General features: G+C 39.2%; 1 protein-coding gene across 1 annotated transcript in view; it reads right to left on the minus strand.

The window, feature by feature from the left end:
• Nucleotides 1–527: 527 nt before the first annotated feature.
• LOC105248416 (acetylcholine receptor subunit alpha-like 1) overlaps nt 528–13,266 on the minus strand; it is a 127,978-nt gene continuing 115,239 nt past the window's right edge. The window contains exon 7 of the mRNA XM_011253181.2: nt 528–8,742. Within this exon, the coding sequence (XP_011251483.1) occupies nt 8,539–8,742 (204 nt within the window). The 3' untranslated portion in view covers nt 528–8,538. The remainder of the gene's footprint in view (nt 8,743–13,266) is intronic.

The following is a 13,266-nucleotide window of genomic DNA, read 5'->3' on the forward strand; positions in this document are numbered from 1 at the left end:
CTAGATTCAACGAATCGAGATTCGATAGCAATTCAATCGCTATTCAACTGTTGTCTCTTCTGAATGCACACATTGATGATCACAGTGTAATTTAACGCTGCACGCATGATCCGTTTTCTCTCATTCATCGACCTGTCGTTCGTTAAATAATAATTAAACTGCCGGATCGACGGTACGTAGGATGCTACAAAATTATTATTCATTACGCGTAACTTTAAATGAATTTGTTTTCATTGCTGTTTGATATAACTCACTGAAGGAAAATTTCACTCGTATACTTTTCAATTGGCATGTTAATCCAATTGTTCATTCGTATGTTTTAAAGTTAAAAAAAGAACAATTGCAACTCTGAAATATCAGTGACATCTCTTAAGTGCGTCTCGTTTTGACTAAGGATTTCCAGATAATTCTGGGCATTCACGTAAATTTAATTGGTTGCAATTTTTTTTAATTTTTGATAATTAAATACCTCGATAAAATTAACTTAAAATAAAGTTCGATTTCGAGATAAATAAAAAGTAGCATTTCATTTCCTATTATTTGTTCTATTTCTTGTTTATCCCGAAATTTGATTCTCTAACACAATCCTTCTACAGTTCAATGACTATTAAACTCTTTGATAATACACATACATATATACACATAAATAAACAGCATCCTTTGTAAATTGTATTCTAATCACGTTTCATTGAGAGAAAGTCTCTTTTGACGTTTGTTAAAATTTCGCAAGACTACGACGTATCTGCTTCATCTGTTTGCTTTTTCGAGTGACGCGTACATACACGAGTAGCGTACGCGGGAAACTCTGTACATACCTAACACCTTGCGAAAATGAAATTTGCGATGCAATTTCCTAAAACGATTAGAGATAACTGTAGGCGCCTCCACGCCACGCGTACTCGTGTTCTCGTGTTGATTCTCCAGACACGATGCGACGACCTCTGAATGTGTAAATTTAGAGACGTAAGAACGAGAAGCAGAGACTTTGGAGCATGTCCAAGTGTATCGCGTTTCTAAAGATACGGATCGATGCACTTGCGGCGATTTCGCAAATGTATAAGAATGAAGGAAAATCGCGATACAAAAATAATAATAAAAATTAAAAAATCTTGCTCGAGCTAGAGCTTCAAGCCGGCTCACCAATCGATAACTAATGAAGATATTGTAAGAAGAACATATTCATTAAATTGATTGCCGAATTATTATATAAATTTGCGTGTTCCATGTTACTTAATCAACTTCCCTTACTCTTAATTACTTTAAATCAGCGGCGCGATACAATCAGCTGATAGATACACGAAGAGCGAGATCTCGTTAAATTATGGCATCCTAAACGTAATTTCTCGCGATATAAAATCCGATAGCTAAATAATCATTAAATACGCCGCCTACGCTCGCGCGTGCACTCGAGAGTAAAGTGCGCCAGGCGAGTTGCGAAAAAAGGATGATGGAAATAACGCGGCGGAAAATCCGCGCGAAATATGATCTCTCGAGCAGTCGCGGGACACGAAATCAGAACTTACTTACCTAATCCACGTACTCACGTCCTTGGTTCGTTCGATTGTTCGTTTGTTCGTTCGTTCGTTCGTTTACCTTGCACGCCCGTCCTAATTTTCCACCGCCGTTTGCACTACTAATGAATCACGTTTCTGCCAAAGGCTGAAGTGACTGAAAAATTCAATTACACCGGCGAGCTTCGTTCCCAGCCTGGCGCGGGTGTAATGAAATACTCCGGACGCGGAATTTCGCAAAATGAAAGGAGAAAGAAGCGAGGGTGGCGGAGAAGGGAGAAGAAAACGGCGAATGCCGAATGAAAACAGAAATCGCAATTATCTCGCGACCCGATTTGTCTCTCGATCTGACAGGTAACGGCTCCTTTTCTCTCTCTTCCTCCCTCCCTCTCTCTTGCTCCAGAGATGTATTATTTATAATACAGGTATGCATATGTTACGAGTGATCATACTTATTACTTGTAAGAAACGCATACGTTCGACGCAGAATGTTCGAGGTACATTTAATTTTCTTCAAAGATTTAGATGGATACCATAGCTTTGCTTTTATTGAAGTTTCATGCTCCAAGTTGGGATTCTGTTAAAACTCGTGCGAAATTTTGAAGAACTAGAATATAGAAACGTGACGGGAGATGAAATGAAATAAAGGAGCGATAATCGCCAAAAATGCCGGAATCGTCCGCAGGATGCGATGTTTCAGCTACAAACGATAGCTTCTCAATCATTAGTAACTCGCCATGTCTCCGCTGATTATCGAGGCTATCGGAAAACTACGCGTACCTCATTTCTACAAACTTTTTTCTAGCTATTTTTCCTTAACACGGGAATGGGAGGAGGCAAAGGTGATTCGATTACAGGAAGACGCGTGATTGGAGCCTCCTGGCGATGTTTACGGGGTGAAGAGACTCTAACAGAAGGGACGAGAAAAGAGTTGTTCTGCCCTTCCGGCACGTCACCCGCGCATTTCGTTGATAATGACGATTACAATCGATAGCGTCTAATATTTATACAGTTTCACCGATATATATGTATATACCAAGTTATGTAGCTTTTATGTAACTGCGTACAATTTTCCTGTAGCGACTGTTCAACGGAATAACAAAACGAAGAGAGAATATTTCTTTTCCTTCTCTCTCTGTTCTTTCTATACAAGATTGCATTTCAACAGCGCATTATGCGTAATTTTGCGATATACATTTATCCTTCGATGTAGTTGGAACGCCGTAATTATTCGAGGATGCAGCTATGTAATTCAATTCAACATTAACGATTCGATTGAATAATTACGTCAATCGAATTTCCAAAAGTTTATTCGATTCCAATCTAGAAAATTGTAGAGGCCAGTTACATAATTTTTACATAACTTTCTACAATTCTGAGATCTTTCTGAGCCATTAGGGAAGATCCAAAGTGGACCGAAATATTCGACGCTTTCCTGTACGTGTCTTTCTCGAGACAATACTTACAATTATATCGTAAATACTTACGTACACTTACACAGTTGCGCTTGGGCTCTAAGCGGGCCCTTCTTTTCTCATAACAATTCTACGATAATGATGATCGAGAAAATTGCGCCGATTATACAATTTTCGTGATCGATCGTAGCTAAAAAGTCGAGGCGACGCGACCGATCCGCGGACTCGCGACCCCTAATTCAAAGTCCGATACTTTAAACGCTCCTTCTATGTACATTTCTCGTCATTTTATCGTGCATTGTAATCGATTATCACCGATTATACGAACAGTCTATATGTAACTAACATTATATTCTTATCGTCGTTGCTATCACCGTTGCTATCATCCTCCACTTTTTCCTCCAATCTTCTTCTCCTTCGTCGTAATAATCGTTACACGATCGCGTTAATTACATTGTTGTTCACGATTATCACACTCTCTCGAAAGAATGGTAACGGGCGGGCGGAAGGGGGAGGGGGAGGAGGGGGGGAGGGGGAGATGCGAGCCGTAAAGAGGATGAGAGGCGAACCCCTCTTCCTCTCGCGCGATAATCGATATTTATTTATTATCGTAGTAACGGTCGTTGGCGCGCGCTTTATCGGCTCGTGTGTTCCAGCCACGCAGTATCGATTAACCACCGTGCACGGACGAGAAATCGGGTCGTTCTCCGTGTGTATGTGTGTGTGTGCGTATGTATGTGTCTATCTGTCTCTCTCTCTCTCTCTCTCCTCCCTCTCTTCTCGCCCTTTCTGGCGAACCGACCAATTTTCGATGACAACATACGCCGCGGCACGCGAAAATGAGCCTTGCATTTGCGATCGCTCGTATGACAAACGCCGTTTGACGCAGCGCGTCTCCGCGATTTATTCCGATTATAGATTCATAACAAATCACGAATGCGCGGATGATGACGCGTCCGAAATATATTCCGGCTGCCAGGATAAATCCGGTGATGCTTATCGCGCGAACTGTCGATCGAATTCGGAATCGCGCAAAAAAAAAGAAAGAGAGAGAGAGAGAAAGAGAGAGAGAGAGAGAGAGAGAGAGAGAGAGAAAGAGAGAGAGAAAGAGAGAGAGAGAGAGAGAAAGAGACAGAAACTGCGTGTGCAGGAGCAGATTTAGAAAACGAGATAGTGCCCAACGATTTGTATCGCAAGTAAATTTTTCTCGCGGAAACATTTGAGAATTATCTTATCGTGTTGATGACGTAAAGTTAGTCAAAGGGATAGAGCGGTAAACCCATAAAGTTATTTTAACCCCCGCGTTACACGCAAGGGATTACCCCCTTTAATATCCCTCTCGATGTAAAAAACCGTATGTTACAAAAGCGGAACAGGTCTTTTTTTATAACCGTTACGAGCCAAGAGAATTTCTCGACATTCACGTGCGTGTAACGCGTTATTAATTAATCTCAAGCAATTAGTCTGACGTTTGTATACGGAAATATTTCGCCCCATGTACGAGAGAACAAATCAATTGTGTGTTTACTCGTCGAAATCTAGTTTCAAGATCCATTTAATAATTAGATGAATAAATGAGATCCCATTGTCATTGAAAATTGGTCGTGATTTATCTCGATTTCCCCGCCGATTATTTAGACACGCGTCTCGCGACTACGATAGACGCAGCTGCCGAACATCGGTGATTTTACAGTCACTGTCGACTCACCCGCCATTGTGCTCGCTCGCTTTTACCTTCTTCTCGCCTTCCGCACTCGTGTGCATGCATGTGCTTCCACAGACCCCTCCGCCCTGCCTCGTCCTCCGTGGTTGCCTCGTTAATTAATCGCCGAGAAGCGAGGTCTTCCGTCATTCTTTCCACCTCGAGGGAGGGTTGATCCCTTTAGCGATCGGTAAGAATAAAAGCGATGATTATCGGAGCTCCCACGCCTTCTAGTTCCTCATCTCCCTTATCCACCCCTCGATATTTAGTCTCCTCGCAAACTGTTTCCTCGTTATTTCGAGAGAGTGTCAGCTCTCCTCCAATCTGGCTCCTTCTTCGATCGACTCGTTTAATCCCCTTCCCCCTTTCTCCGCGTTTCCGCACAAAGACACGTGTATCTTGATCGTAGCCGACGATCCATATGACGCGACAGCGAGACACACCAAAGCCTCCTGTCACATCTGTCACAATGTCAACAAGCACCGCCGCCCCGTGCGGCTTGGTAAATGGAATGTTCTCCTTCATCCTTCTCTTTCTCTCTCTCTCTCTCTTTCTCTCTCTCTCTCTCTTTCTCTCTTTCTTTCTCTCTCTCACGCTTGCTCGCACGCGGATTGTACAATTAATCAATTAATGTAATTAATCTTTTTACACCTATTATACACATATATGAAATATATTATACCATATTACCTTTTACGTGAGCAAATAAATTGATTATTATATCGCCGGGCAGGGGCCATGCGAGCGTTCTAACGCTCTTCTCGACCCTCGCCCCCTCTCGTTCCTCGTCGGCGTATAAACAATGTATACGTGTGTGTGTATGTGTATGTGATGTGTATAGATGTCAGACATAGAGTACGTACTCTCGTATGCCTATGAGTATGTGTACGCGTGCGTGCGCTCGTGTGTGTTTAATCTCCAGCGGCTCTAATTACGTCTTGTCTTCTCTCCCATCTCCCCGCTCTCCCCCCCATCCCTCTTTGGCTTCTTTCTCTCTCTAACGAAGTAAAACTATCCGAAACCGTGTCATCTTTAACTTCTGCCGCGTTCTTACCGTGGACCCTTATCCTTGGTATCCTTCTCATGTTCCGCGGTTCCTGTTTCGTCATCCCGGCTCCTGTTAACACTCCCTCCCCCTCGATGACGGAATGCTCTCGACGTGACTATGCCAGCCAATCGCGACGATACGAGCAAACACGTCGAGAGCTTTCTTGCGTCCCCGAGTGCTCCTCTTTCTCATTCCCCTCTCTCTCTCTTTCTTTCTCTTATTTTTTTCTTATTTATTTTTACAAGTATCGATTCGCGATGTGTATATGATAGAAAGAAGAAATAGTACGCAGCGCGTTGTAATTGATGAAGGAAAGCCGAAAAAAGAAAATGAACGAGATGAACCACGATTGATACTCGCGCTCCGGACGAGCCACCTTGAACCCTCGTGCTTTATGACTGAATTTTATAGGAGATTGAATTTGATCTTTTTATGACGGTAATATATTTACGTCGATAATCAACGTACAGTGTCATATAGACGAACGTTAATTCATATCTTTCGGAGAGCTTGCTTTTTCAACGTCGTAATTAATAATTAATCGCATTAATTAAATTGTTTTAATACAATGAAAAATAATTATCGTGCAAATTACTCAATCACAAAATAAAATAGCTTTTGTCAAAATATCCCACCTTCGAAATAAATATCGATATCCGTTATTAATATCGACAGACGAAAATTATTGCGATTATTTATTCACGACGTGATTATTTGTTCCGGCAATCGTGTGAATTGTTGACAAAATTGATTCTTGATTTAATTCTTTTAATCGTGAAACGCTCACGTAACTTTAGTTAAAATTATCGAAAAAGAGGAAATCGGGAAAAAGGATGATAATCGTCCCTCGATCGAATTCCGGCACGAGCTGGACGAACTGGCTCGTGGCCGAAACCGCCTTTTAGCATGGCGAACCCTATCGCTTTTATCCGAGCTATTCGATCGTCTTATTACCCTACCGACGCCACATTTATATCGTTTCTTGTTTCACAAGCCGACCAAGTGATTCAGACGGAGACCGACCGCGTCTAAAAATTGGCAGTTGTTTGCATAATTGTCGTTCAATTTATGCTTGCTTCTCTCTCGTGACTTTCGGTCCCTCTCGTCCCCTGATCTTCGAACGTGCGCGCGTTTTACGGCGAAGGGGGACGAGCGCCCAAACGCGAGCGACGACCCGTTCCAGAGATCGCCATTAATCAATGACATTAATTATGGGACAAATCGACGAGCGGATATGTTTCGCGCAAATTATTTTGCCAATCAATTATTCCCGGTAGTCATGCCTCTCGTCAGCTGCTTGAATGCTGTCCAGGCCACTCGATACGTCGGAATAATCGATCAATTGAATAATTTGCTTCGATAATTGGCCGCCCGTGTAAATGACTCGGATCGCGTCGATAACGGCACATCGATATCCGTATCAAGTGGCGATCGTTATTCGAGAGAAGAACGCCGATGATACCATCGAAAAGTGGATCGACAGATCGGTAGATGCAATGTTCCAGATTGTCATCCTGTCGATCGACCATAGATCCGCGCGGGTAAATTTCCGGATGTTTTGTAGCAAAAGTACATAATTTGGAAATACTTGACACGTTGAAATATGAAAGGTATTAAACTTGCAGGATACAAATAAGAAAGTTTGCAGAAAAATCTGTAAAATCCTGCGAGAGGGATGAGAATATCTCCGAAAAAACTTTCTTTAAAGCGCACAGAGATTCTCCTTCGCCGTGTCAACGCGAACGCGTGCGTGAAAATGTTTTTTTTTTTTTTTGCGCGTGTGCTCCACGAAATGCGTCGAAAGATGCACGCGCGTGTCCATACGTTAATATATCGCGTGAGTGACGTTGATGCCGGTACATATACGGTATATATGTATATATATATATATGTATGTGTATATGTATGTGCCAGACGCTTGTGTAATGTATCATATATGTATGTAAGTATAGATGTAAATGCGTGTGAATCGGTACCTCGGTGTACTACGCATCTCCTCGCGCGCTGTAAACGTCTTCTTATATAAAATCGGCAGTTCGGGCAGTTCGACGTCTCGCCGCACGACTCTAGCCTTACGTATGAAACCAGATTTACAAAAATACGGTGCGCGTGTTTTTCGCGTATTTGGCACTTTTTCACCTCTCTCTCTCTCTCCCTTTCGTCCAAACTCTCGCTTGTTCTGTCTCTCTTTCTTTCTTTCTCCCTTTCTCTCCCTCTTTCGCACCCATTTTCGCACTCATTCTCTCTCTCTATCGTTCCTTTTCGCGTTCCTCGTTTACTTCCTCCGTTTTTCCTCCCCGACACACACACATGCATACGCATACACACACGCATACACATGCGCGCTCTATCTCACTTTATCTCACTCTGTCACGAAAGCTCTCTTACTCTCGTGTATCATGCGGTCGCACGCCCTTATCTTATCTCCATCCCGAAGGGTAATCGGACCAAAGTTCAACCGATCTACCCTCTTCGAGGAGGGTTACAGTATCCCATTTCACGGATTTATCCGGCGGAATTTCATTCGTTCGTGATCCGCTCGTCGCATCGCTTGATCCCCTCACTTGCGTGTCCATCTTCTTGATGTCATCCGTCCGGGACCACGTATCTTTGGCACCAGCGTGAGTTCGAGAGAGGGTCCTCTTCCACGTCGACGCGAAAATCGGCAGTTTCGATGATGGGCGGCCGCGGGGAACGACGGCAACGACGACGACAATAACGACGACGACGACGACGACGACGGCAGCGGCGGCGGCGACGGCGACGTCGACGACGGCGACGGTGATGACGTGGACGACGCCGTCGTCGGCGATTAGGCGGCCGACACTGTGGACGCGGCACGAAGCCGCGCGAGATCGTCGACTAGTCCTCCTCGGGGCCCATGTTCATCAGCATCATCTTCTTCTTGGCAATCTTACTGTATTTGATGTCGATCGGCTTCGTCGTGTCATAGAGGCTCGGCGCTTGGAAGATAATTAACGCCGTGCCAAACACGCAGGCCAGCGTAAAGATCCAAAGGAAGATCCGGTCGAGCACCATCGCGACGTACTTCCAATCCTCCTCCACCTGGGGACAATCCAAACGAAACGTACGATCGTATATATATAATTAATTATTTATCTTGCTGTGAAATAATCAGCGTCCTTTCGGAATAATTTATCGTAAGATGCAAATTTAAAATTGCGTTTGTCAAGAACAATAGTCTTAAAAATTATAAAACTTTAATAATATAAGAGAATGTGTTGGATTTTTAGTTCCAATTTACTTTATACAGATAAATTAAACTTAAACATAATTTTTATTTAATTATTTGCAAGAAAAAAGAAGTATAAAAATTAGAGAAAAAATATATTTTTTAGCGTTTTTAACTATATATAACTATTAATTGTTTCGAAAAAATACTTATTTATAAATCATTTATATATTAATAATTATTTAAACAATTGTTTACAAAATTCTAAGTTTCTTAAAAGAAGCAATTTTTCTCAATAAAATTTTTATTGAGCATTTTTCCATTAATTCAACTACAGACTCATCTACACTCCGCATCAAAACAAATACGCATTCGCCTTCTATAGAGAAATGACCTGTGCATTCTTTGCATATGGATCTCGTAAAGACACAAGAGACTCTGGATCGCGAGAGTCTCTTGCGCGCATGTTTAGTATCAACAACTTGCCAAGCATATCTGTTATCCAACTTGCAGGGCATTTGGTATACGACGAGCTATAGGACGAGTTCCTATCTAATGTGATCCGCTGGAGCACTCTCGACATACTGCGTCAGCTTCTCGCATAGAAAGAAAAAGAAGGGAACGCGGAAAAGAGAAAAGGTCGATCGATCCGTCGCACTAACGGTGTATTGACTTCCATACAGATTCTCACTGCGACAAGGGGGATGCCAGGGAGACACGATAAAACAGTCTCACCCAATACTTTTATGATACTTTCACAAGGACAATGCACCAGGCCATTATTTCGCTACTACTCCGATCACCATTTCCCTCGTATTTTCTTCCCGCTCTGCTCGTCGCGAGATCCACGGGGGAAACATCTTTGCGCTGAGAGCATTTTCGATACGTGATCTTTAAGGTCAAGATATCAGAAAGCGAATAAACCCCCGATCTTCATTTTCCTTCCTTCCGTCCTTTTTCATCTCTTTGATAGTGCACGGGAAAACAACCATGTGTTTGTATAATCAAAATAATTAAAAACTAATAATCATTTAATTATGTCATACAAATTTGATGACGAAATATATTCATTATATAATGCATATATAATTTGTACATATTTAATTTAATATATATGTATTATATATTAAATTATATATTAAATTATATTTAATTTAAAAAACTGTGTTTACGCGCAATATGAAATTAATTATTAAAGATAAATTAATAAATAAAATTAAAGTATTTGATCAAAAATATAAAGCTTAGTGCCGATTTCTGCGCAATTTCGTTTAATATTTAAATGTTTCGTGTTGCAACCGAGTTTTTATTCAAACTCAACTCTTTTAAAATCTGACAAAGTATTGATAATATCTTACATTTTACATTTCATTTACATAAAAGGTTCCTTCGATTTCTTTTGTAATTTTATGTATATATATTTCGTATATACGATTAAAAAAGTATGATTCCATGCAAGATGAAGCGGTACTATGCGGTTCTACGAAATCGAGTTGAGCCAAAACTTGGCTACAACAACGAAATTGGCTACCGCATCATACTCTATCCTTTACTACAAAAAATACATTTGCATATTTTGTTATATATATGTGCATTTTGAAACGTATATATATATATATATATGTATGTATGTTATTACATGGTATACATAAAGTGATAAGCATACAATGTGCACTCGCTATGGATACACCCACATTGTTCTATATGGTGTATTTGATATACTGTTTCGAAGAAGATTTTTCAATGTAATTAAATAAATGTAAAATAAAATACAACTGTTATAAATATAAATTTCTTTTTTTCTAGGAATAGAAAAATGTAAACTCATCTTGTAACAGTTTAAATATAATTTTGCAAAGTTATATTTACGTTTGATAAAGAATTTCGTGCAGATATATTTATATAAAGCAAACATGAAACGAGATTAAAATAGATGTAGAACAATATTTTTTTATATAAACTGCCAAAATTCAGATTTATTTAAACTTTTACGTAAAAAATTATTCGAGTTTTTCCTTCATAATTTTAATCTTACAAAATAATACTTTCTGAGCACTCGGTATGTACACACTTGCCGCAAAACGGGCGCATTTGGCAATGAACGGCACTTTGCCGCAATGCGTTCTCCACCGTATACTTTGCGCAAATAAGTTATGCGCGCATTGAAGAGAGAGAGAGGGAGGATTTTAAGTGAAGCTTCATCGAACTTGGTTTGCCATGACATCAAGATATCCGAAGGTATGCCTTGGCAAACTATATAAATCCGGAAATCAACACATATCCGGAATCATAAGGTTCCGATTTAACCGCGAGACGTACCCTCGTGAAAATTGAACGCACGGTATGATTCTTCGTATAGTTTGACATTCAATTTTTATCAGAAAAAATATCGAAATGTTAAAATAATTTTTTTTAATGAAAAAATAAAATTTTGAAAGTTAGCTTTATTTTAATAACGGAATATTCTATTTTATTTCTTTTGTTTAATTTTTGAAACAACTTTGTTCTAATAAAAAACTTCAATTTAAAATTAAGTTATTAAAATACTGCTAAAATACTTAATTGGAAAGTTGTAAGAAGACAATCTTGTTTGACTTCTCGCTACGTGGGAAAAAATTTATTCGTAAAAAGAAACGTTAAATGCCCGTTTTTCAACAATTCTAAATAACTTTATGCGAAGCATAAGCCAGATATTTTTCCGTCGACGCTTTCATTCAAAATGGCTGATAATCATGCTGAATACAAAGATGTCTCTTTTTTATTGCTTGAGAGAATGGTGCGGTAAATGCGAGGGAAACAATATGGAAAGAGGCAGAAAGAAATCTATTCATATGTTTAATAAGCAAAAGGCAGGAAAAGATAAAGAAAGAAATCTTTCCATTTGTTTAACATCCGCGTTCGCAATATTTCCAGCTGCGTTATTTCATGACTGTTGCTGCGGATTATGTCTATCGTTGAGATCCGACGGAGTTGATACTTTTCCGGTTTTACGAAGGAGATTTCCAAATCTCTAGAGTATACGCGTTTGAGTCGGATCGCGGTGTATCTTAGATACGCTATAAAATCCGAAATATCGCACGAAACCGATCACGAGATCTGTCTAAAATATGAGAATTCAGGTCACGAGCTATAAAATCGGATATATAGAGTAATTTAGATGATTCGTAACGAAGATACAATGCGGGACACATCATTATAAAAAACAAGTTATTTTGAAATCGATAGATATACACGCACATATATTGTGCTTGATTAAAATCTATACAATTCGAAAAATGCCAAAAGTGGATATCAGAAAACGAATCAAATTTAAAACAATCTGTGTAAGCTTGATCATGTTAAACGCCGCAAATAATAGTATCTCTCCTAAAAATAATAGAGCGCATTTTTTAAATTTTCGCTTATTCTCGACTTGAGAATTCGAATTTATCGAATTTATGGCGGGCTCGTCGTAAAACCTCGCGAACTTTTCCCATCCTGACGATGAGACTTCATGCAAATCTAACATTATTTCAGATATCATAAATAAATGAATATTCTATGCACATTATCCTTTTTGTAATAAAAGTCAATAATCCTCTTATAGTGTTATGAATCACGAATAGTGAGAGATTCATTGCGTTGCGTGCAGAATCACAAAGGCAGTTACGTATGATACACGCGACATTATTGTCATTCGCGTACCATAGTGATACGATATATTACGATCAAAAACTATTATATTTCGCTACCATCTCGCTCCGAAATACTGCGCGAAATAATAAAACGTGCGACAATCCTGTCCCTCGATAGCATTAGACTTTGTGATATTCAATATAAATCATCGTTTTTTTGTATCATATAAAACGGAGTAGCTACCATGTATGTTCAATCGTTACAAAACAATCGATGGTCTGCAAACTACTACTTTCAGTGGTTTTACAAAACTCGTAATCGACGAGAGATACAATTGTTCGAGAAAATTTATAAATCAAATAATCTCCATTTCGTTCACGCTTTGAAGTGTTGCAATTTAATTAAAAAAAAAATATTAAATTAAAATGTTCTTTCGGATATCATTTTTTAAATCTACAGAAAATGGTTTCTGAGCACAAAATTCTGACAAAATAGATTAAATATTTTATGATAGATAAAAAAAAATTGTTAAAGATATTATTAAACATATTATAAAAATATATCATAAAGTATTATCAAATTAATATTAAATAAAAATATGCTGTTTTACAGAGCCTACAGAGATTATTCTACAGAATAATCTAATAAGAATATAATTGAAAATTTACAACTTTGTGATATTTAAAGCATATTGTGCGATATTTATAAGGCATTTATTAATTCTGACAAACTTTTATACCACGCATAAACATTTTTTCTCTGTTGCGTAAAGTTTAAAAGTT

The sequence above is a fragment of the Camponotus floridanus genome, unplaced genomic scaffold, assembly GCF_003227725.1.
Source record: "Camponotus floridanus strain SB8 unplaced genomic scaffold, Cflo_v7.5 scaffold7, whole genome shotgun sequence".
Taxonomy (NCBI): Eukaryota; Metazoa; Arthropoda; class Insecta; order Hymenoptera; family Formicidae; genus Camponotus; species Camponotus floridanus.